Source organism: Lithobates pipiens, unplaced genomic scaffold (assembly GCF_037356315.1).
Source record: "Lithobates pipiens isolate NorthernLeopardFrog02 unplaced genomic scaffold, aLitPip1_a1.2 Scaffold_10, whole genome shotgun sequence".
In the NCBI taxonomy this organism is placed as follows: Eukaryota; Metazoa; Chordata; class Amphibia; order Anura; family Ranidae; genus Lithobates; species Lithobates pipiens.
This window is the reverse complement of record NW_027507686.1, coordinates 139,185,818-139,211,505: the sequence shown is the minus strand read 5'-3', so window position 1 is coordinate 139,211,505 and position 25,688 is coordinate 139,185,818. Positions and strand designations below refer to the sequence as shown.

General features: G+C 40.5%; 1 protein-coding gene and 1 long non-coding RNA gene across 4 annotated transcripts in view; one reads left to right on the top strand and one right to left on the bottom strand.

Annotated features, from left to right (window-relative positions):
- Positions 1-16,235, bottom strand: part of LOC143934543 (uncharacterized) — a 94,341-nt gene extending 78,106 nt beyond the window's left edge. For all 3 annotated transcript variants that reach the window (XR_013263291.1, XR_013263289.1, XR_013263290.1), the window contains exon 1: positions 16,095-16,235. This is a non-coding gene — a long non-coding RNA (uncharacterized LOC143934543). The remainder of the gene's footprint in view (positions 1-16,094) is intronic.
- A 102-nt stretch (positions 16,236-16,337) lies between these two features.
- CBLN1 (cerebellin 1 precursor) lies at positions 16,338-23,818 on the top strand. The gene is made up of 3 exons (XM_077458238.1): positions 16,338-16,844; positions 20,211-20,330; positions 22,418-23,818. Exons 1-3 carry the CDS (start codon positions 16,587-16,589, stop codon positions 22,613-22,615), a joined length of 576 nt encoding a protein of 191 aa, XP_077314364.1. The 5' UTR covers positions 16,338-16,586; the 3' UTR covers positions 22,616-23,818.
- The last annotated feature ends 1,870 nt before the right edge of the window (positions 23,819-25,688 follow it).

Sequence of the window (25,688 nt, the reverse complement as noted above, 5' to 3'; positions counted from 1 at the left end):
GACTGGATTCGACGTAGGAAGTTCCTAGACAGTAGCCAATAGCTGCCCTAGCGTCGGTTTTAGTCCGTCGGAGTAGCACACACACGAGCGGATTTTTCAAAGGGGACCGGGTCCGGCGGAGTTCCGTCGGGAAAATTTAAAGCATGCTTCATTTCTAAAGTCCGTCAGACTTTAGCTTCGCTAAAGTCCGTTGCAGCCCACACACGATCGGATAGTCCGCCGGACTCAGTCCGTCGGAGTTTGGATGTCGAAAAGTCCGCTCGTGTGTACGGGGCATTATAGACATCCCGGGTATGATAAAATTTGAAATATGAAATCATAAATTATAATATATATAATAAAATAACTATTAAATAATTATAACAAATAATAATATAATAATAATAAAAATTATTCAATAATGTAATCAAACCAAAAACACTGAAATGTGCTGAGTTGCAGAATTGGCACTGTCATTACTTTTAGTGTTTGATGATGAATTTCCCCACGAATTACTATCGCTCAATTCTGCGAGTGATTCTAATTTATTATCGCTGTTTTCTAGCTGGTCTATAACCACTTTTGATGTAAATAGAAATTTTTTGGTTGCTATGGACAATCTCCAGTTTCCTAGCATAAAGAACAGTATTTATAATATAAAACTGTATGCAGGACACTGGATAAACCACTAAGAACAAAGGGGATGTGTAATTATTTGATACAGTACCATAATCTGTAGGTTTACAGTATATTGTATCTATACTGTGTTTTTTTGAATTTGGTGCCGAACTCCATCCCCGTGTGTCGCAATGCTCGCAGGGAACGGAGTTCGGCACTGTCACAGATCAAGCGGAGGACGGCTCGCAGAGCACAGTGGGGGGACATCACTGGATCCAGGGGACAAGGTAAGTATCCCCCTCCATGGATCCAGCGATGCGATCCCGAGTCTGGTTCGGGAATACCGCTTATGGTATTTAAATCTTACCCCGAGCCAGACTCTGGAATACCGCCAGGGAGGCTACTATATGAATATAAAAATGTACTATGTGTATAAGCATATATGAAAGGTTTGGGTCACGATCAGACAGAGGAGGGATATATACCCCTCAGATTCCTCCTACAAATACAGCCTTCTCACTTGTAGTCAGAGTCTTCACTTGGAAATGTGATACCCTAACTACCAAGACCTGATGTGTGCTCTGGCCTAGCTGGTCGGTACACCTTAAAGAGGGCAAAAAAGGACACAAAAGTAGGTGTGATGACAAAGCCTGATGAAGGGGATTAAGCCTAATTACAGAGAAAACACAAACATGAGAAGGGACTTCTTGTAGTGAGAGGATAAATGGGGGAAAAGGGAGCAAGGGCTGACCCGAGAAGCCCCTGCAAAATAATTGCACTTCAAAACGGACACCAGTTAAGTAGCTCTGTAACATTCCCACGAACCCCTGACCTGTCTGTCTATTCTTGGCATAGGAAAGTTTGAGAGGGTGAGCCACAAAAAAGGATGAACTGTCAGGAATTTGCAGGGGTCTGAAGTGCTGGACGCCTGAAAGTGTTGGTGGATACGGCCAATATGCTATAGCAACATGCGTCAAAAGCCGGAGTCAGGAACCCAAGAAAATCTTCTAACCCTTGGTATGAGCTAAGAACCATAACCCAGATCGATCACATTTGTTCCGAGACTAACCATGACCAGCAGGGATTAAGAAAGGAACCGGTTTACCCAACAGCTCAGTGCTGGCTGCGCCAAAGTGAATTGCACTGATGAACTCTCCCAGGAAGTGAAACTTGTACGTCAGACCTTGCCACGTCAATCTACAAATGAAGGACATGATTCAAAGAAATCCTGATCCGCCTTATTAAAAAATGTCTATAGCCAAACCACCCATAAAGAAAAACAATGAGCTACCTGACCAACTGGTCCTCATGTGACTAAATGCCAGTAATGGCAAATAACGAAGAAATGCCAATGTATACGTAAACTTGGGCAGACAAACTTCCGGGGGCCAACCACTCATGATACAAGATGGTCGAAAACCAACTGATCATGGTCGTGGAATAAACATGGAGATGACTTTCCAGTCACCCAAATAAACTGGTCCCACATGATTAAGTCGGGTCGCACTTTTGTCTGTAACCTGACAACCAAGTCAGAGTCCTCAAACATGGGAAGGAGGGACAGATTCCATCCTAAGGAATAATTCTCATGGCATGATTCAACATACCCAAAGTGACTGTAAGCACCCCTCTGAAAAGGCTGAGGATCGGACAAAAGATGAATGGTCTGACATATCTGACCAGTTCTCTAGGTAACCTTGCAATCAAGAGATTAGAGCTGAGAGTGAAACCCAGAATAAATGATGATGTTTGACCCAGACCTACTACTCTGTGGGCCATCAAGGGAACATTGGCTCAGCACACACCCTGAGAGACTGCAGATCCCTAGGCAGTAATTAGAGCTGCCTGATTCTGGCCAAAATGAGAATCCTGATTTTTTTGCTTAGAATAAAAAGATCATGATTCTCCCACGATTCTTGCAGAGTAAAATAAATTATTTTTTTATTCAGATGCATCTGAATGTTGAAAAAATGCTAAATTCATCCGAATTTTCGTTTTGTTACGAAACAAATTGCACATGTCTAGTCAGGTCTAATGGAAGTAGCTTCAAAGCATAGTGAGATCAGATTTTTATAACCAATACCCCTCCTCCGACTGTAGAAAGTGCTGAATCGCCAGATCCATGGACGAGTTCTTAGATGAAAATACTTCCACAATAAAGAGGGCAGCCAAATGTAACAACTGATAACGGAAACTTGCCACTGGACACCCCAGTGGGTTGGCCCACCACCTTCAGAACGAAGAACCAAAACCAAGCACCCCTGAAAATTGCTGCCTCCAGTAACTTGACAACAAAAGCATGACTGCCTGCTGAAGCCAAGATACTACATGCAAAAGACTCAGACAAGATAGTGATGAGGCCCGTATGCAGGCTTGAAACAGCCCCAACTGGGGCTGTCTGAAGACTGGGGATGGGAGATTCCAACACCACCCCTGATAAGAAACACTCCTTGGTTCAGACATATTGAACCAGAAAGCTTGATAAGAACGGTGGAGTAAGGGGATGCCGACCTTGCCTGCCAGCATGTAGGCAGAGCAGGAGCACTTGGTCAGAGGCAGGGTGCACTGACACCCTGCCTCTGACCAAGTGAACTTCAATTACCTCCATCCTGTCTTGCAATCGTAACAGGCCGTGGAGAGCATATTTTAGCCCACATGAACCTGAGTTAAGAATAATGCCCAGAACATGTTCCATGCTGGTGGATGGGAGTAGTTGGGACAGAATTGGAAACAACAATCCGAAGCATTCTGCCTCCCCAGGCTATAACCAGGAAAGGAGACCCCCCATGACAAGCTCCGCTGTGTGCTTAAGTATGGACCAACTCCTGAATGATGAAGTGCTACCATGCTCTGATCTCCCACATAGGGTTGAAGGGATGAACGTGAATTAGTTGCTTCCAATCGTGCGCTTGCCCAAACCCAAGGAAACACAATCTAGAGAAAATGACAACAGACAACCAGACATGAGAACAACACCACCCCTCTGTGCATATCCAAATATACAAGTATGAGGACATAAGCAGTGATGACGAGACCACAGCGCGTGATTGAACCTGATGATGACCCCCACCCTAGTGTATGTAGTAAGTGAGCTCCAGTAATCTGCAGCACAAAGACAGGTAATTAAAACTGAATACTCGGGGGCTAGTGTACCCACAGACCATCGTGGGTAGTCGTACAGGTGTAATGAAATGAACATGCATCGTATGACGTATGGTATACGGAGAGAGATTGTGGTGAACAATCATTTAAAAACAAAACCTCAGCCCGTAAGGATCTGTAGACGTGACAGATCTTGAGATGTGAGCACTAGCTAACTGAACCCAGGTACACAAAGAAACCTGAACAAAAAGGTACGATGAGACATTTAAACAAAAAAATGAAACGGCTATTGTTGTATGCCATAACTGCATGGCACCGACATGCTTTGACAGAAACACGCTATGACAGAATCCGCTAAGACAGAACCCACTACTGACAGAACCGCTATGACAGAAACATGCTAATGAGAGCCGCTATGACAGAAACATGCTAATGAGAGCCGCTATGACAGAAACACGCTAATGGCAGAACCGCTATGACAGAAAATGCTGTGACAGAAATGCTGTGAGGCATGAATCATGAAATGATGATAGAAGTGGAGTTACTCTACCAATCAGCCCCCCACTTGCTGGTCTGTACCCCCCATTTGTCACCCTAAGGTAGCCTGGACTATCAAGCAAGTCTCAGCTGGCTTGCTCTCTCGGCTCTCAGGGCCATGCCAGACAGATCAAGCCAAACATGTCCTCACTAGGATTTACTGAGAATCTGATGATGGAGCCTTTGAACAATTAAATGGAATTGAAATGGCATTCTCTGCTGTGCTGCAAGCAGCCCTCCTCCCCCTCCTTCCATTCCAGGACTAAAAACAGCTAACCAATGCAGGCCCCCCCCCCATTGATGCCCAGCGTCAGAACAGGGAGGAGTAAGTGGGCGGGTGGATGCGCCCCCATGATGCCCGGTGTGAGTAAGGGGAGAAGTGAGCAGGCAGCCCTCCCTCCAATGATGCTGGCGTGAGCCTGGCAGAGGTGGCAGTGGGTGGGCGCACCCCTCTAATGAAGCCCAGTATGAGCACCGGGAGAAGAATCGCCATGACTCCTGCAGCCGGCCGCAGCTCTGTGAAGAAACCGTAAGTGACACGGCCATCCGGAAATTATGTGTGTCAGCTGTAACCATGAAGATGAGCCGACACATGATCAGACAGAAGAGGAGGGATATATACCCTTCAGACTCCTCCTACAAATACAGGCTGGCTCTGTGAAGAAACCGGAAGTGACGCAGCCACCCGGAAATGACGTGCGTCAGCTGTAACCATGAAGATGAGCCAACGCACCATCAGACAGAGGAGGAGGGATATATACCCTTCAGACTCCTCCTACAAATGCAGGCTGGCCTCTGCCCAGCCTTCTCACATAATCTTTATGTATTTACTCACTTTAATAGGTACATCTGTTCAATTGCTTGGTAACACAAATTTCTAATCCGCCAATCACATGGCAGCAACTCAATGTATTTAGACATCTAGATGTGGTGAAGACAACTTGCTGAAATCCAAACTGTGCATCAAAATGTGTAATAAAGGGGATTTAAGTGGCATGGTTGTCGGTGCAAGACGGGCTGGTCTGAGTATTTCAAAAACTGCTGATCTACAGGGATTTTCACACACAACCATCTCTAGGGTTTCCAGAGATATGGTCTGAAAAAGAGAAAATATCCAGTGAATGAAAATGCCTTGTTGATGTCAGAGGTCAGAGGAGAGTGGTCAGAGGAAAATGTGCAGACTGGTTTGAGATGATAGAAAGGCAATAGTACCTCAAATAACCGCTCATTACAACCAAGGTATGCAGAATACCATCTCTGAATACATGACACATTGAACATTGAAGCAGAATGGGCTACAGCACTCCTTTCAGCTGTGAAGAGGCTACAATTCACACAGACTAACCACAATTGGACAATAGAAGATTGAAAAAACGTTGCCTGTTCTCATGAATCTCGATTTCAGCTGCAACTTTCGGATGGTAGGTTCTGAATTTGGGGTAAACTACCATGAAAGCATGGATCCATCCTGCCTTGCATCAACGGTTCAGGCTGGTGGTGGTGGTGTAATGGTGTGGGAGATATTTTCTTGGCACACTTTGGGCCTCTTAGTACCAACTAAGCATCGCTTAAATGCCACGGCCTACCTGAGTATTGTTGCTGACGCTGTCTGTCTCTTTATGACTACAGTGTACCTATCTTCTGATGGCTACTTCCAGGACCATGTAACAAAGCTCAAATCGTCTCAAATTGGTATCTTGAAGATGACAACGAGTTCACTGTACTGCAATAGCCTCCACAGTCAGCAGATCTCAATCCAATAGAGCACCTTTGGAATTTGGTGGAACTGGAGACAAATCTGCAGCAACTGCGTGATGCTATCATTTCAATAAGGACCAAAATCTCTGAGTAATGTTTTCAACACCTTGTTGAATCTATGCCATGAAAGAGTAAGACAGTTCTGAAGGATAAAGGGGGTCCAACCCAGTACTAGCAAGGTGTACCTAATAAAGTGGCCAGTGGGCGTATATTTGTGATAACTTAGCCATGCAAGGGGGTAAGCTCAAAAATTATAACACATGCTTTTGAATATTATAAGGGCTGGCTGTCCAATATGTTGGAAATTCTGTGTGATGGATTGGTGATTGTTAACTTTTCTCCCTTCAATGCACCTTATCTAAACCCTGGACAATTTGGGAGGAAAAATGATGTCCCAGCAGAATACAGTGAGGGAAATCAAGCTGATCTTTCAGCACCCATTATTTTGAGTGATCTGTCTGTTATGACCATTCCTGAATAAGCTCCATTTGGCTCAAAGATGTTTAGGTGTCATAACCATTAAATACAATTTTTTACTACTAGTTTTACTGCATGCCACAATTTATGACACCTTTGTACATTATTAATTTGGAAAGACTAATTATTTATCTCATTTATTCTATAGCTATCTTGGTCTTTTATGCCCACTGCAGTAGGAGAGTTTGACTCCGGTGGATAGACTTAGTTTAACAGAAGGTGTATTTCTTTTTTCACATGACATTTATCAAAGAAGTTCCTAAAATGAGAAAAGTCAAAAGTAATCTAAAGCCTTAGTGTGTGATGTTGCTGTTAATGGAGGCAGTTCAGGAGATATTGAAAATCTTTCAGATGGTGCTAAAAAACAACCGCTACAATAAAAAATGTTTAGCCCCAGGCCAGATGTTCATATCCTTGAAAAAAGGGGGATCTGTCATATAAACCCAGGATTTATTACAAGGCTTGAACCACAGCCAGATAATCATTTTTATTGATACAACATGCAATTGCTTCTCAACCGAAATATTGTTACAGTGGGCTACTATGTGCTGGCTAGAGTCAGACTGCAAATAGATACAAATGATTAAAAATATAGTAGGCTCAGTTCAGCTGTAAAGCATGTGTTATCTGCCATAATGGTCATAATCAACGGCGGCTGGTGCTAAATCATTATTTTTTTTGGGGGGGGGGTGAAAACAAACTGAAAAATTATGGAAAAAAAATCATTTGCAGCCTCACTGTGCCCATGAAACGCAGCCACTGTGCCCATGAAACGCAGCCACTGTGCCCATCAAACGCAGCCACTGTGCCATTCAAATGCTGCCACTGTGCCATCAAATGCTCCCACTGTGCCCCATCAAATGCTCCCCCTCTGCCATCAAATGTTCCCAGTGTGTCCCTTCAAATACTCCCACTGTGCCCATCAAATGCTGCCACTGTGCCCCCGGCGGAGGGCAACAAGCGATATCCTCAATGTCTTTTTCTCCCATCCTCTCCTATGATTGGATGCCTGATAGGCGTCCAATCACAGCACCTGTCGTTTCAGCTAATCAGGTGATGGGTAACAGACCCGAGCACCTGACTGGCGGAGAGGCGGTTCAATGTTAGGAAAACAAATATTAATTTGCTTTTCTAACACAGCTGGATGAACTGCAAGCACCAAGCATGTCGCTCACTGTTTACCTTTTTTGATACTTATAGCTCTAATCAGGTGCTTCAAAAACACCCCCCGCTGCTGAAATTCAGGTACCCGGGGCCCGAAAAGAGGTCGAGGACCTGAATAGGGGGTGGCAGTAGCAACCATGGATAGATTTGTGCAACGCATTAATCTATTTATTGGTGATAGAGGGGGTGGCTGGAGAGAGGGGATTAGGACACAAAAAGTAAGTGACTGTAAATGTAATGGAAAGCTTTGATATTTTTGTATTTTACATGAATGCTATATTGGTGCATAAGGGAGCTGGAATTTAGAAAAAAAAAAGTGTACAAAGGTGAACTTACCCTTTTTTTTGAACACAGGAGGTCTCATGCTTGGCACAGGTTCCATTCTGAGAATACTTTGTATTTTGTAAATAATGCAAACTATTCTCTTATTAGTCGAGGTGGGGAGGCAGTGTAGAGACATCACAATCTCCACCTCGTCCAATTAAACAGCACTTTGAATTGACAATATGCAAAGTGTTTTCTGAAAGGCACCTGTGCCGAGTGAGCGCCCTCCTGTGTTCACTAAGTAGTAGGGCAGCCCCTCTGCATGAAACCTGGTAGACAGCTGCAATTACTGTAGACGGGGTGCCTACTACACCGATTTCCAACTTCCAGGGAAACCAGCAAGGTATGGCACACACATCTGACGGACCTGACAGCAAGGGGGTTTTTACACACACTCCCGTTGGCTGCATTGCAATACATTTAGTGGAGCACGGTGGATCATTTAGACCCCGAATATCTCATTAAAGTGAAACTGTCATCAAAAAATCATCACATGCAATGAAAAAGTTAAGTAAAAAAAATTATATATTTTTTATAAATTGTAAAAAACGTAAGTTACATCCAAGCATATAAAATCCTCTGTGAATTTTTTTTGAGGCTCCTTGCCCCCACATATAAACACAAATGTAAACACAAGCATCAGATGCGACTACGCATAAAAACGTTGATTGCGATACACAGGTTACATATCGTCGCGCACGCCGAAGTGAGAGTGATATTTCTAGCACCGGACCTCCTCCATAATGCTAAACTGATGACCTGGCTTTTAAAGTGTTTTCTATAGAAAATATAGCGTACTGAAGTTTGTCGCCATATCACAGGTGCACTGAAATTGAAGGTTTGCCGTGTTGGGTATCTATGTTTTATATTTTACCAAAAATTGGGTAATTTATTGCGTTTGTGTGCCCTAAAACAATTTTTTTTTATATTGTTTACTGAAGTTTTGCGTTTCCTAGACCTCTGCGGTAATATCTTGGAACATAAAAAATTGGAACTACCACTATTTTTGTTCTCTAGAGTGTCTGCTTTCAGAAAATATATAATGTTTTGGGGGTATATATGTGTAAAAAAACGCAAAAACAGATTTGGCAGCAAAGGGGTTAATAGATCAACATTGACATTAAAGTATATGTAAAGGAAAAACTTTTTTTGAGTTTTAGAGTGGAGGGGGATTAGGATTTTTGTCAGGCTTTTTTGTCTTTGCTCTTATTAGGGAGATTTACTCTCTCTATGTGTCCTGTTTACTGTTCTCACCAAGAGTGAAAATGAAAGAAAATACCAAATGTTGGATTATCACCAGAGCAGTAGTAGTGTGGAAATCTTCCAATGGGGACATTAGTTCTGGTGACCCTGGTGAAAACAAGGGTTTCTCTCACTTTGGAGGGGTTTCCGCTTAATTCCTGTTTTGGCTATGGGACAGGAAGTGAGATGAAATCTCTATATTATGCCACGTACACACGACCGGACTTTTCGACAGCAAAGGTCCAACAAATCTGTCGGACAATTTGATCGTGTGTGGGCTCCATCGGACCTTTGATGTCCAAAAATCTGACAGACTTTAGAAAAAGAACATGTTTAAAAATTTTCGATTGGAACTCCACTGGACCCAGTTCCTATCAAAAAATCAGTTCGTGTGTATGCTAGTCCGACGGACAAAAACCAACGCTAGGGCAGCTATTGGCTGCTGCTGCTATGAACTTCCTTATTCTAGTCCGGTCGTACGTCATTACGTTCGAATCCATCGGACTTTGATGTGATTGTGTGTGGCCAAGTCCGTTCGTTCGGAAAGTCCGTCAGAACTCCTCCGAAAGTCCGGCGGGAAGACCAATGGACCTAGTTCGTCGAAAAGTCTAAAACTACTCTACTCTAAAATCTAAAATTATAAAACAAAAGTGCTGCCCTTAGATGTACCGTATAGCCCCACTCCAGGCTAAAATGTAATTAGTACATTGTGCATCAATTACCTTACTCCTCAGTCTACATTCCAAACACCCCTATCTAAGCCATCCTATAAATGGATCATAGTCACAGTTTCCTCTATGAGCCAAGCTAAGTTCTTTCCCTGGGGACCAGACACTTTTTCCCGCTAGTTATCTTATTGGGCACTGGTCCACTCACCACCCTAGTGAGTTCTCCTGCCTCTGGAGCCTATGGAAGAAGATCTGGTTGATAGAAGTGCCACCTCCACCAATAGGAGGTGTCTACATCATGCAGGCAGTGATGAAGACACCTGAAGAAGGATCCCATAAAGTAGACAGAGGAAGAGAAAAGGATTGCCACAAGACTGTGGCTTCCAGTAAGTAAAATGTACATTTCGTTTTTTTCATACCCACATTTAATTAGACGGAGGTGGAATTGGGGTTGCCAATATCCCGTAGTTGGGCTTTAATTGTATCTTAAGATATTTGCTGAAAGGAGTTTATGCTTGTATATATCTTCATGCTGCTAGACTGTACTGGTCATCATGAGCTGCTGGATCCCACAGAAGTCATTGGTGACCCTTGCTATAGCTCTTTAAATCTGAACTAAATTCTGAGTTTAAAAAAAGTTCTTTATTTCAGAGAATAAATGCAATGTCTCTTCTGCCTTAACATAAACGTACCTGCCAGCTCGTAGTCTTCTTTGGAATATACACTGAGCTGCACAAGCACAGCCCAGTTTACATTGTGGCACAGATCCAGTGTGCCAACATAAACTCCTGCACATGCACAAGAACAACATTATCCAGTGCCAGCCAATAAAAATAGCTGTGGCCCAACAGCGGTAAAAAGCTGGGTAGAAGATGGGAGTGAGGGATGCTGCAGCATTAAAGGAGAGGTAATATATAACTGATATATTTTATAAATAACATTCACACTAATTTTCTAATGCTATGTCTAATTGGGTCTCTGAAAATCTATTTTGCACAGTATGCACTGTTTACATGGAGCTACATGAACCATGGAGTTCTTGTCTTGAGGTCTAGATCTATCTCAAGACACCACAGCTTTCTATGGTAAGTGAGCGGTTAGTAATGTTCGGTTGGGTTCCATATAGTGCACATGTTTCTCATGACGGTTTTTCCAGAATACTTTGATTTCCAAAAAAACATTGGTGCATTTATTGGTTTTAACTGAAGACAGACCTAGGACAAGGGTGAATGTGGTATACTGTATGTATTTGCTAAATCAGTCAGTCCTTCTTAACCAGAGTCCCTTCAGAGGTTTCTTGGCTTTTTTTGAGCTGTGGCTGATTGACCTCCCATTTGATTGTCCCTGCATTGTTCCAGGAAAGCACCACTTGAAGAGTAAGTAGCATAATACAATGTAAGGGGGGCATCATCCCTCAATCATCCCTTTGTCCACCAATGTAAGGGGTATTTTACACTGACTCCTGATTTATTGGTTAGAGAAGAGGACCTTAAAATGAATTCAAGGGTTCCTCCACAGCAGTGTTTTTTTAAAAGTGGTTCTAATGGCTGAAAGTTTTTTTACCTTCACGCATTCTATGCAGTAAAGTAAAAAACCTTCAGTGTGCAGCTCCCCCCCTCAGGCTCCCTAATACCTGAGCTCCATCTCAATCCATCGATGTAGACAAGAGCAGCAACTTTCCTGGCCCTCTTTGTCCTCATTGGCTGAGAGTCCGTAGCAGGAGCCATTGGCTCCCGTTGCTGTTAATTCCAGCCAGTGAGGGTGGAGGTGGGGGAGCGAGGCTGAGCCACGTTCTCTGTGTCTAATGGAGGAAGAGAGCCTGCTCGAAAGCGAGCACACGCAAGTGCCCCCATAGCAAGCAGCTTACTATGGGGGCACTTGGCAAGGGGGAGGGGCACAGAGAGCCAGTGAGGGACCCCAGAAGAGGAGGAAGTGTGAAGAAACCATTGCACAGAGCAAGTAAGTATGACGTGTTTGTTTGTTTTTCATTTCCTTTACAAACACTAACCTTTTTGAGTCACAGACCAGTTTAAGAATCTGATACAAGCTATGGACCAGCTCTCCAGAAATAATCACATAAACACAACTTTGCATGCAGTGACTATATGTACTCATTCATTACAAAAATGAAATACAATCATCTAGTGCAAAGTAAACAAAACAATTGTAATTCTGCTCAAATCTACCACTACTACGACTTCTACTATTACTACTATTCCAGTCTTAGTAAATTCTTTTCATTACATTTTTGATTTTAGGATCAATGCACATCAGCAATGTGTAAAAGGACAGAGTTATGTGTGGCTACATAAACACAATCACTGCAGATGATTTCATTTATTGTATATTAGTGACTTTGAGAAGAAGGTCGGGTCACATCACTTTATAGATTCTTCACTAAAACTTCCCTCTGGATGAGCTACATTGCAGGTAACGTGTGAGTAAGCTTCACTGCACTGCTCTTAATGAAATCATTAGGGTGACACTAAACGATATCCTTATTCTCCAAAAATAATCCGTACTCATTCATTATTTAATGGCCCTATAATCTATCTTTCATGAAATCATTTACCATGTTTTTCACCCAGACCTCTCCTTTCCCCTCTCACATCTGTTTGTATGGAAGGAGCACTGCTCTATGAACACTACAAACGCCATAGTCCCAGGTCAATCTCAAGTAAGCAAGAGAGAGGCCACATTCCTATTTATAGTGGGACCATGGAGAAGGAATGTGGCCAACCTCTAACAGAAAGTCAGATCACTGCAGCATAAAATAGGAATTTGGAGGAGGATGAGAGCAATAAACGGGAGGCCACACACACTACAATCACGTTACAATCTTATTTAAAATGACCAAAACGATGTAATAAGAGGACAAAGGTATACAACTCGGTCAACTGTTATCAAATGACACGGGACCTTACAGTGTTACAGTCGTTGTTTGCAGATCTCAAAGAGACTGTAATGTGTTTGGTGCACTTAAAGTGATACTAAAGTTTGGTTTAATAGAAAATAATGTATTCAAGTATGTATTCTCAATGGCCAAGGTGGCCGGACTTGGTGAGGTATGTTACCCGCTGGAAGGTAGTATGTTTACCTGTATGGTTTGTAATGTTTTGTTGGAATGTATGTACTGTACTGTTTGGAAATTGAATAAAAAGAATAAAAAAAAAGTATGTATTCTCAAAGTGGCATTACACCCAAAACCACAAATGTAATACATTGCAGCTTACCAAACATTTGTTTGGTGGCTGCAGTACTTTTTTTTTGGCTTTTTTTCCCTCTGTTTTTACCTGGTGATCTGTCTGGCCAGTAACACCCCCCCCCCCCCCCCCCGTATTAGGGATCATGCACACTGCAGCTCAAAGAAACATCCTACAGGCTTTTGAGCTCTTATTTTTTCTGCCTAGAAACTTCCCTCAATGTTAAAGCGGAGCTCCACCCTAAAGTGGAGCTTCCGCTCATTGGAACCCTCCCCCCTCCGTAGTAGGTATCTGCACCCACTTCCGCCATAGATATCTGCAGAATCTACGCCCCTTTCCGCAGAATCTACGCCCCTTTCCGAAGGTCCCCCGCTGTCTGCTGGGAAACACACGGAACAAAGAGACAGCGGGGACCATCCTTATTGCGCAGCACGACTCGTGCATGCGCAGTGGGGAACCGGGAAATGAAGCCGCAAGGCTCCACTTCCTGATTCCCATACCCAAGATGGCGGCGGCAGCACCCGAGAGACGATCGTGAGATCGGCTTCGGGTGCCGACATCGCGGGCGCGCTGGGCGGGTAAATGTCCTTATTTTAAAAGTCAGCAGCTGCAGTATTTGTAGCTGCTGGCTTTTTAAAAAAAAAAAAACGGCGGAACTCCCGCTTTAACAATGAAACATAGTGCAGCACTATGTATCATTGTTCATTTTCCTTGTGGTTATGGTATGACCTCTCAGTGCTTTGCAGCAGTTATTTAGTTGTAGTTTTTTCTTTGATACAACACGGGAATACTTGATCATTTTTACCCTCAATATTAGCCAATGGGGGTTATTTATGAAAGGCAAATCCACTTTGCACTGAAAGTGCACTTGGGAGTGCAGTCGCTCTGAATCTAAGGGGTAGATTTGAAATGAGGGGAAGCTTTGCTGATTTTATCATCCAATCATGTGCAAGCTAAAATGCTTTTTTTTTTCTTGCATTTCCCTCTCGGATCTACACTGACTTTACTTCTAAGTGCACTCTCAGTGCAAAGTGGATTTCCCTTTAGTAAATAACCCCTTATGGCTTTTTCAGGAGTTTTCAGGTATATGCTCCCAACTGTCCCTGATTTCAAGGGACTGTCCCTGATTTGGAGCAATGTCCCTCATGTGTCCCTCATTTTTGTCTGCTCTATATAGTTGTATATACAATGAACTTTTTATCTTTCAAAAAGTGTTTCCCAGTGCTAAACCTTTCATCCAAATTCTAAATTGCTGCATTTGTACATTTTAAAAGCCAATATAAAGGAATAGTAGTGGTAAAAAGCACTTTTTTTAGGTTAATTTTCCTTTAAGGGGGTGTGGCAGGGGGTGTGTCCTATGCCTACATACATTTGTTAGTAGGTGTCCCTCATTCCCATCTCAAAATGTTGGGAGGTATGATGCTCCTACAAGCAGAAAAAAATCCCCCACTAAACACGTTTTTGAGAGGAGCTAGTGCGCCAAAGAGCTCAAAGAAGCTTGAAAACGTTTGTACCAGTTTTGTATATACAGTGGTTAAGAAAATACTATCTAGAAGGGTTTGTGAAAAAAAAGCACTTACGCTCAAATAAGTAAAGAGGAGCTCAAAGAAGCTTGAAAATGAGTGAAAACGCTTGTACCAGCTTTTTGTTTTGTTTATACAGTTAAGAAAATACTATCTAGGAGGGTTTGTAAATAAAAATGCTCAAATAAGTAAAAGAGAGCTCAAAGAAGCTTGAAAATGCGTGAAAACGATTGTACCAGCTTTTTTTTTTTTTGTTTTTTTGGTTATACAGTTAAGAAAATACTTTCTAGGAGGGTTTGTGAAAAAAATGCTCAAATAAGTAAAAAGGAGCTCAATGAAGCTCAATAAAAACATGCACAAGAACACAAAAAGGCACAAGCTTCTTCAAGCTGAAATAAAAGCTTGAGGTCTCATGTACACTGCAGCTGATAAACAGCCGTTTAGGAGCAGTTGGGTGTTATTTCCAGCAGCCCCTGAACTCCCCTCTGTTATCTTATCTGTACACTCAGTAGTTTACAGACAGGTGAGTTTAGTGGCATTTTTTTTAAAAGCAAAAAAATCTCGTTCACAACGAAAGTTTATTGGCATTTGAAGCACCAAATGTTTGTAGCAGCGTGCAAATGCAGTAAATCACATGTATAAGCATTTGAGAGAGAGATCAGTACAATCTGTTATCTGGAAAAAAATGCTTTTAAACGAAAACGCTCATGAACGCAGCTAAACGCGCATAAACGCGGCATGTACAGTGGCAAAACGGACATTGTTAAACCTCACTTACTAGCTGTGGAGTTCCAGCATTCAGAAGGTTTTCCAAGGTCCTGTGTACATGAAACCCAAGAGTTGCCCCCACTCTAGATGAAGGACGAGGGGCATCTTTGGAGATCAGCATTGTCAGTATGGAGGGATGTGTTCGTGTATCTATAGCCCCATACACACGATCAGATTTTCTGATGATTTTTGTCTTCAGATTTACCAAAACCAAGGGCCTGCCTGATTGCATACACATTGAAACTCCTAAGGTTTGACTCATATTATATGGTTTTGTTAAATCTGAAGTGTATGGGGGGCTTTAGTCTGCTACTACATCGAACAAACTGAAGCCAAACTCCAGCTAATACTTTGTGAACAGTTATATCAACAGTTTTGTTCCTTTTGGGATAAAGCTTTTCTATAAATAAATAAAATGTGACCATTGTAAGCACCCCTGTCAGTGTTAAATGGTTTGCCTCAACCCTCTAACTGCTACATCAGCAGAAGAGCTTGTTCTTTTGAAAAATCAACAGACTTGTTGGGCAGATCTCCAGATAAAACTACAAGAAAAAGCCTAATAAGAATTGGTACGCTGCAATATAATGAATGTTTGCCTTGGGGTTTAATATTGCTCGAACTGAATAAAGCAGCTTGTGTAGTGTGAGCTGTGAGTTTCCAGGAGAGGATGTGCAGGCACACCAGCATTGAGCACTAATGATCAGTAAGCAGTACATAGGATCCGCACTCACCTGTACAGAGGGCTCCGGCCAGCAGAGCGGATCGGAGATGAGTGACGATCCCTCCCTGGATCAGCCTTGAGCACGAGCAGAGCCCACCGGCCACCGCTTTGCCTCGGACTCGTATAAAGCTACAGAGCGGCTGGGCGAGCGTGCATTGGTGGTGGCCGGGGTGGGCGTGTCGCGCCCGTTGTCCCCGCCCTCTTGTCTCTGCGCTCCGCTCGTAGTATTGGATGCATCGATATTGTAGCAGGAGCTATGCGATGTCCTGAGCTCGTGTGCCAGTCCGAGGGTGCAGCGCTGGGCTCAGCTGACATGCGATCACAGAGGTACTGAGGCTGGGACAACAGGCCGCTCATCCACCGGGGACACTACAAGCTGGAGAGCACTCTGAAAGTCGGCCAAGTGCCTCTGAAGAGTAGTCCGTCCCCGAGCTCGCTTTTCCCTGGGAGGTGGATGGTCCAGGATTGGTATCGGCTGCAGGAGTAGAAGAGAAGTGTAGAGATGGGGGTCTTGGTTCTGGTGATGGGGCTGGTCTGGCTGGCGGGGCTCTCAAATGCTCAGAATGAAACGGAACCTATTCTGCTGGAAGGTAAATGTCTGGTGGTGTGTGACTCCAACCCGACCGCCGACCCCACTGGCACCGCTCTGGGCATCTCCGTGCGCTCCGGCAGTGCCAAGGTGGCTTTCTCTGCCATCAGGAGCACCAACCATGAACCCTCCGAGATGAGTAACAGATCTATGACCATCTACTTCGACCAGGTGAGTCCAGGAGGGTGGGCTGCCGTTCTACTCTAGGTCGGCCACATCCACACTTCTTATGTCTCCAACTTCAAGTGTTTGGGACTTTACATGACACCTTCTTGTACATTCATATTTACATCTATCAACCACCACTGGTACAAGAACCTACCCAACGAATAATACACCTACAATCATAGAGCTATCAACTGCTAAGAGCCTACTGAATAATACACCTACAATCACAGATATATCCAAAATATACTAGTACAAGAACCTACCTACTGAATAATACACCTATAATCATAGATCTATCCAAAACTATACTATTACAAGTGCCTACCTACTGAATAATAGACCTACAATCATAGACCTATCCAAAACTACACAAGAGCCTACCTACTGAATAATACACCTACAATCATAGATTTATCCAAAACTATACAAGAGCCTACCTACTGAATAATAGACCTACAATCATAGATTTATCCAAAACTATACAAGAGCCTACCTACTGAATAATAGACCTACAATCATAGATCTATCCAATGCTATACTAGTACAATAACCTACCTAAAGAATAATACACCTTACAATCCTCCTATACAATCACTTTTAGATCTACCAACAATATAGCACAGGAGCCTACCTACTAAAAAATACATCTTGTATAGACATGTTTAGATCTATTGAATGCTAAGAGCCTACCTACTGAATAATACACCATCTACAAAGCATATTTTGATCTATCAACCACCACTACTACAAGAACCTACCTACTGAATAATACACCTTCTACAATCATATCTGAATCTATCAAAAACTACAAGAGCATATACCTATTGAATATTACACCTTCTACAATGCATATTAACCACCACTGGTACAAGAATCTACATACTGAATATTACACATTCTACAATATTTTTTGGATTTTTAAAAAACTACTAGTATAACAGCCTACCTAAGAAATAACACACCTTGCAATCTTCCTATACAATCACTTTTTGATCTACCTACTATATAGCACAGGAGCCTACCTACTGAATACAAATGCACAGTGTTGTTCAGTAAGAGCTCCTCTACCTTATAGCTTTGGTAGATCTAAAAGAGACTGTACAATGAGATTGTAATGTGTGTGTTCAGCTTTGGATCTAAAGACTATGTAGTGCAAGAGCTCATCTGATCAGGAGAGACTTCAGGAACTTAATATGAACAGGAAAGAAGGGACATGCCTTCAAAATGTAAAATACCTGAAGGGTGTGAATGAGGTTGAGGAGGGCAGGATTTTCAATACGGCGTTAGGAACTGGGAAAGACATCAGACTAGCAAAAGGGAAGTTCACAACTAACCGTAAAAAGTATTATTTTTTAGGAGTAGTTGATACTTGGAATAGACTTCCAGCAGAGGTAGCGAGTCAATCAACAATAAGTGGATTCAAACATAAAACTACTTGCCTGATACCAGAGGTATTAACTAAGGTGACAGATTTCACTTCTATTCTCCGTCATTTGTGACTGTGAGGTGATTTTGGTCTATTTCGGATCATCAATTTATCTTATGGTGGCCACAAATGTAACAATCCCATCAAAGGATCCTTCTCAGAATCAGATATGATTAGATCTACGAATTATCGATTTTGATCCAAATAGTTCAATTTAATAGTAAATTATTCTGATCGGCCTTGGCAGCGAAATCCAATCATAGGAAAGTAGATAATTCAACATGATCATTAAGTGTATGGCATGTCAGGCGATCTTTTCGTTTTTTTGGTCATATTTCCGATCAGACATAACTCTATTGATAATATTATTGTATATAAAATGATATACATATATTGGAAACTCAATAATAAAACTCTTTTTGCTCCCTTTTGGGCTGTTAAATAGACCATAAAAAGTGTTTTGTTCCATCTGTTCTGTTACCTCAGTGGATATTATCATCAGGACCACTTAGATGAGGGGATGCTTTACCAGCTTCAGCTTCCGTTCTCTATTGGTGTCTGCTAATAACAAAGACTTTAAATATTCCTGGAATGATTTTTATGTCAAACCTAGATGGTGGGCATGCTTGGTGTGTTAGGTCAGATTGCTTTATATTGAAGTGTATTTAATACTCAGGGCCATAGCATGATGTTTATCGGAGCGAAATGCTGTGTTTAGACCTTGTATTCAATTTAAAATAACTCTGGAATCCAAGAAGAGTTGTAACACAACTGACCTAATCCCCTTTGGTTCATCATACACTGCTGTGCCTTTCACCTTTCCCTTGTCATTAACCACAAAGCTGACCATCTCAAAATAATCGCCCGTATGTACGCGCCGGAGCTGAGTCTGCACAAGCATTCTTGTCTTTGTATGACATTTAACTTTCATAAGCAGCTTCTAAATGAAGCGATGAAGTGATTTATATTCTGTCAGAAGGATCTATGGTATATGGAGTCTGGATACTTATTGTCTATAAAGCGTAATTCATTTAACCAATGCACAGCAAGTCATAATAAAATGCCAGCCACTTATTTGCTTGCAAATATAAAAGCATATGAGAAAAAGTAACGCGTGTACTAGTACAATAATATCAACTTTTTGTTTTGTAACAGGAAAAATCTGTTTGTTACAATTACATTCTTTGTAAATGTATACATTCATTTAACCTGCCTTTAGATTAAAATCAAATTAATGATTAAAAAATGTGTAATCCTTTAAGAGGGTTTAAGAATTTAATGGAAATACATGCAATAGGCTGAATTTACAAAGCTAAACGTGAATTTTCCCTTGTGTGTGAATTGAGCTTGCTGTGTAGACAGAATTTTCCAAAGCATTTTTTTTTAGCAACTACATAAGGGTAACCCTACTGGAAATAATTGGGAGCATTATTTGTATTCTGTTGTTTTTTTGTTTTGTTTTTGATGATTTTAATAATATTATAAGGCCTTTAGGTGCCTGTCAAAGTTTAAGTTGCTGTAAAGGTGTAATTTTTACATTGGCCTGTGTTCATTTTAAATACCCTAGGAGGTGTGGAAGGACTTAATAACAGACAGAACCTACTTGGTCATTTAAATTTAATTCAGGCCACTGTAAAATTACTTCTACACTAAATTATCTCTTCAATATATACTGCCATATACAATAGGGATCTGAAATTCCAGTGCTGGAGGTTGTCCTGGGATTCTTCTAAATAACAGACAGCTGTGAATGTCATAAGGTGTATTTTACTAAGCAAAATTACCATGTCTCTCCAAAAAATCTTGGCCCAAGTGTGGCCCTCAAGCACTTGAGTTGAATACAGCCGATGAGATTGTTTAGCACTCTAGTTTTTTTTCTATTTCTTTTTTTTGCCTATAATGTGGATAATTAAACCTTAATATCTTTTTATTTTTTTATATAGATACTGGTAAACATTGGAAGCAATTTTGATTCAGAACGAAGCACATTCATATCACCAAGAAAAGGGATTTACAGCTTCAATTTCCATGTGGTAAAAGTGTACAACCGCCAAACAATCCAGGTCAGGATGGTGTTTTCTATTTCTCTGTCCATCTATCTTGATTTACACTTACAGCTATAGATGTGTCACCGTTTAACCCATACATTATTATAAAGAAAATGTCAGTTTCTACTTCACTTCAGAAATGGGAACATACATTACATAAAATGTTCTTTAACTGCAAAATATTTATTTTATAGAACATTTTGTGTGTACTAATTTATCTGTAGCTCCATTGACTTTGAGGCCATTAGATACATGTTAAACACTTTTTGGTCAGGAGATAATATTGATGGCAATGAAAAATCTCAAAGCTTGTTTATTTACACTTACTTGACATATTGTATATCATAATGATATAAAAAAAAAAGTAACCTTACTTTTCCAGCAATCTCTATTAGCTGTTAAGGTTTTTCGATAATGAAAGCTTGTGGTGCTCTGTCGCCTTATAACAAAATGTTATTTACAAACTGCGGTGAAAATGAGGTGTTAATGTTGTTGGTCATTTTTAGAAACTCCCTCTCTTGTGGGGACAGTTGAGATATTAATGATAACGCTTTTGATCTGTCATCTTCATATTCTCCGTAACAAGCAGCATTTTGATTTCTTGAGACATGATATGCTAATGTGTCCTATTTATTCTCGGGGTGTGATAAATCATAGAGTGTCATTCCTGATGGTATATTTTGACATGAAGTCTATCATTTAATGTTTAGGCTTCCAAAATAATAGAGATGGTGGCACCGTGAAGGCCAAAGGTATCATGCCAGTGCAACTGTGAACAAGTCATAAAAAAAACACACACAATTGATTCAATTTCATTGTCACATAATATAAGGTTGCTGTGTTTTAGGCTTAGGACATGTTGTGGCTTTTACTGTTTCTCATAATAAAACACTGCAAGGAGCTTGCAAAGTCTCCAGAGTCATAATCTGATGTACTGGCCATTTGATATTTGTGGTTAGAAAGCAAACATCTGCCCTTTCTGCTTAGTAGATTTTTTTTTTTTTTTGTAGTGAGATTTAGAATGAGCAAGCGCTTCATTATGAAGGTGTGAGTAGACATTGCGCTTTATATACCATGTCTTTAATTATTTAACCCCTTGCAACACAACAGTACGTAAGACATGCATAAAATACTGGTGTGTAGTCGCCCATGGCTACCGGTTGATCTCAGTTTTCTTTGTTTAGCTCAGGTTTTAGTACTGATTTCTGATTGGTTCAGCAGAAATCTACAGGAAATTTACATTACTCAGAAAGACGCTCTAGGACCTTACTTTTCAATAAACAATCAGAAACAATTAAACCAAATAAAAACAATTATATACATATTTGTACATGTTGACCATTTAAGTAAGGAAACCGCTTACCTCTGTAGATGTCCACTTATAATGCTGCTCTGTTAGTCATTGTAGGGAATAAAAAGGGAAAATAAACACAAAAACAACCCCCTTACAAAATATACACTACCTGTGTATGGTGAATCTACTGTAATCATGCTTTTTCTTTAACTTATCCTGCTACCATGTGATCATGTTAAAAATATTTTTCTCCATATGTATTACTGGTAGTTGTTATTGTAGCTCACAATATGTGATAGACAAGCATACACTTTTTGTCTGTACATAGCATGATAAATCCATTACGCTGAAAAAAAAAAAAAACTTCTTTAAAATTGGGTTGGATATCTTTAAGCTTCTGTTTTAGCTATGCATTTATATGTATATTAAATCACAATTAAATGTGGCCTTCCAACAGATTTTAGCTTGAATAAATCCCTGTTAACTCTTCATGATCTTTTCTGTGTTTATTGAAAGAGTGAGGTTAAGGGGAATGTTACGCTTTTGATTTTCTCTCTAGACTGGTTGGGCATTGACACATGCTTGCTTGTCTTGAATAAAAAGTATGCCCTTTCGTAAATCAGCATGATAAGTGGGCAGCAATGAATGAACTGAAATAAATAAGCTCCCTCTGTACTTTGAAGACTCGAAACTTTCTAATTCTGAACATGTTACTAGCTTGCTTAGTGAACTGAATCAAACATATTAACCTTTTGGTTTGTGAAGCTTTCAGAAGCCTTATAATGTTTTTCTTTTTTTTTCTCTCCAGGTGAGTCTAATGCTAAATGGATGGCCTGTGATATCTGCTTTTGCTGGCGATCAGGATGTGACAAGAGAAGCAGCGAGCAATGGGGTTCTTATTCAAATGGAAAAAGGAGACAGAGCTTATTTAAAACTAGACAAGGGAAATTTGATGGGAGGATGGAAGTTTTCCACATTTTCTGGATTTCTGGTATTCCCCCTTTAAATCTGACTAAATATAAGAGCAGCAATGAGAGAAGGTTTGTTGCTATTGCCTTCAAATAGCTTCAATTAGAGACTCAGAATGGACATTTTTCACTTTCAGATATTCAAGACCCCGTATATCGAATTGTGTGTTTACCTGCTTCGGAAACTATTATTGTAACAGACAAGGAACTAGTGGGATCAGCTGTCATTGCATTACACGTCACTTTAGGAGCAAACGTCTTCTGTCCACATCCTTAGGGGAATTACTATGTCAAATAGGTGTACATGTTCCTTTTTATTTTTGAGCACAGTCTATATGCCATCTGTAAATTTTGTTTTCTCAGCTTGACAACAAGTAGGAAATACCGTAGAGGTATCATATGTACTGGCTGCTAGTATCCCAGATAACACCAGAACTATCTTCAGAGGCACAGTTGGTGTATTTAAGTATTTCTCTGTAATTTTGAGTGATTGTGGAAGTAAAGACTGCTACATGTCCGATGCTTGTTCTGCTCTTTTAAAATGTGGCCAAAATACAAGCGATAGAAATATATCCAGCTATCAGTATTATACTCCGTACTATAGGTGTGAATGCTGGAATGTTGTTATGCTTCAAGTCCTTAAGTCATAGTTAGGAGGTTTTCTTTTTGTTTGAAGTTCACATTAAAAAAATGTGTAAGTGTAAACCTACAATTTCCCAGACATATGCCAAATAATTCTGTGAATACTTTTAAAGAGAATCAAATGATGTAAAATATTTTTTTTACTCAACAGAATTTTGGATTTATGTTACTTATTCATCCTGTTCTCAGTTTTCTTAACATTGTACCTTTTTTATTTGTAAAAGTTGCATGTTTAGTGTTCATTTTATCTCAAGATTATAAGTTCCAAACTGTACTTTAAAAAGAAGAAAAAACACCTAATGGCATTAGGTAAATAGATATATCGACTGTATATAGAGTACACATTATATAAAATACTATATTTTAAAAGTATTTTTTTCTTTAATCAGATGTTACCTTGTATGCAGCCGTCTGAAATGTCACTGTTTATAATTTCATACTCTTGTCATTTGTTTGCTAATTTATAATTTTTATTGTTATTAAATAATGAAATGCTATAATTTTGCAGCACTCAGAGATGACTACTTTCATGTAAGTGATCATGGGAGGAGATTTGATTGTACCTTAAATTACCAGTAAAATAAAAGTGTAAGAAAACAGTTTTGAGTTTGTTCTTTGCATTGCAAAATTTGTTTAAAGGGATAGTCTACTCAAAAGTGATGTTTAAATCATAGGTATAGAGTCTGGTGAGCGTCTTATATCTCCCTGGATGCCAGAATTTAGATCTCCCTACCATATCACAACGCTCGCTTGTGTTTTGGGATTACCCTTAGGGGATGATTTCCACTCTTCCAGTTGCATCTTCCATGATATAAGATAAATCACAATCCAACAGAACAACTAGGACCCCCTTGTGGCCAGGGTTTGTATGATTTTTTTCAGAAATTCATGCTTGAAGATCTTAGCACCTCAGAGGTATAAGACACTATTAGGTAGTTTATGTCTTTAGTATCTACCAAAACTGAAAAATCTGGCTTTGGTAGGTTGACCCTTTAAAAAAAAATGAATGGGCTATTTTGTTAATATTAGAAGAAAGAAATGTGCTGCCCATGAAAAAAACTGTTAAATTCCACCTGCAATGTTTTTTTTACGCAGGCTGGAGAATGAAAGGGTCAATCTGATTAGCTAAACGGAGTGTGCATTTTTCTCTACTTCGGTCTTTATACATCTGTGTGAATGTGTCAACTTCTATTATCTGTGTCATTCTGAGATCTTGATTTTTCTGGAAAATCTACAGAATGGGAGTGGATACTGCAGAGTTAATATGCCATGGCTTTATTTCAAGCCCTTGGCTTCAAGATGGAATTTAATTAGCTCCTATGGGGAAAATTAATACCAGCATAATAAGCAAAGTCTCCTTATTTATTCTCAGTTTTGTCTCCATAATAGTTTTGCTGAGCTGATGGGGACATTGCAAAATCTTCTAACACACCAGGTGACTCCATCATATCTACAACTTGATTGTTCCTGTAGAGGTCATTATTAAAATGACAAGATCTAATTCCCACACTACTTGACTCACTTCTGAGAAGTGTAAACAGACAGAATTGCCAGTATATGCTCAGTTTCTTCTAATACTTTGTACTACAGACTGAATTATTGTATATTTATACTGATGTAACAGCATATTGTGTATAGAGCATGGGCATATGTAGCACTTTTCTTTTACTGGTTTAAACATTATTTCATTGAACAAAAAAAAAAAAGCATTCTGAACATTTTAATATTTTTTTGTAAGGATTGGGATAGCATGATACATTTGCTCGATCGATAGAAATATACTGTACTTTCTGCAGTAAAACAGAAACAAGGGCATATTCTGGTCAGATGTATAATAAAATAGCGCAATTACCCCTCTCAGTCTGCAGTTCTTCCTACATAAAATGTTTCAATGATCTTAAGGTCCACTGACTTTTACTGTAGACTCACTATGAGCAACCACGCTATCTTTGTGGGATAACACACTCTGAAACTCCAATTTTGCTCAAACTACAAACACTGGGTCCATGCTGCATAGACAATATACCCCTCACAGCAGTCCATCCACTGCATAAATTGTATGAAAGAGTAATGCCGCGTACAAATGACCGGACTTTCCAGCAGACTAAGTCCAACAGGATCAGTCTGTCAGACAATCTGATCGTGTGTGGGCCAATCCAATCATTTTTTCGTTTTAAAAATCAGACGGACCTAGAAATAGAACATGTTTCAAATCTGCGCGACGGACTCAATTCCTATCAGGAAAACCGTTTGTCTGTATGCCGGTCCGACGGACCAAATACGACGCAAGGGAAGCTATTGGCTACTGGCTATTGAACTTCCTTTTTTAGTCCCATCTTACGTCATCACGTTCAAAACGAACGGACTTTTGAACAGACTTAGTCCGTTCATGTGTGGTCAAGTCCATTCGTTTGGAAGTCTGTCGGAACTCCGCTGAAAAGTCCATCGGGAAGACCGTCGGACCTAATC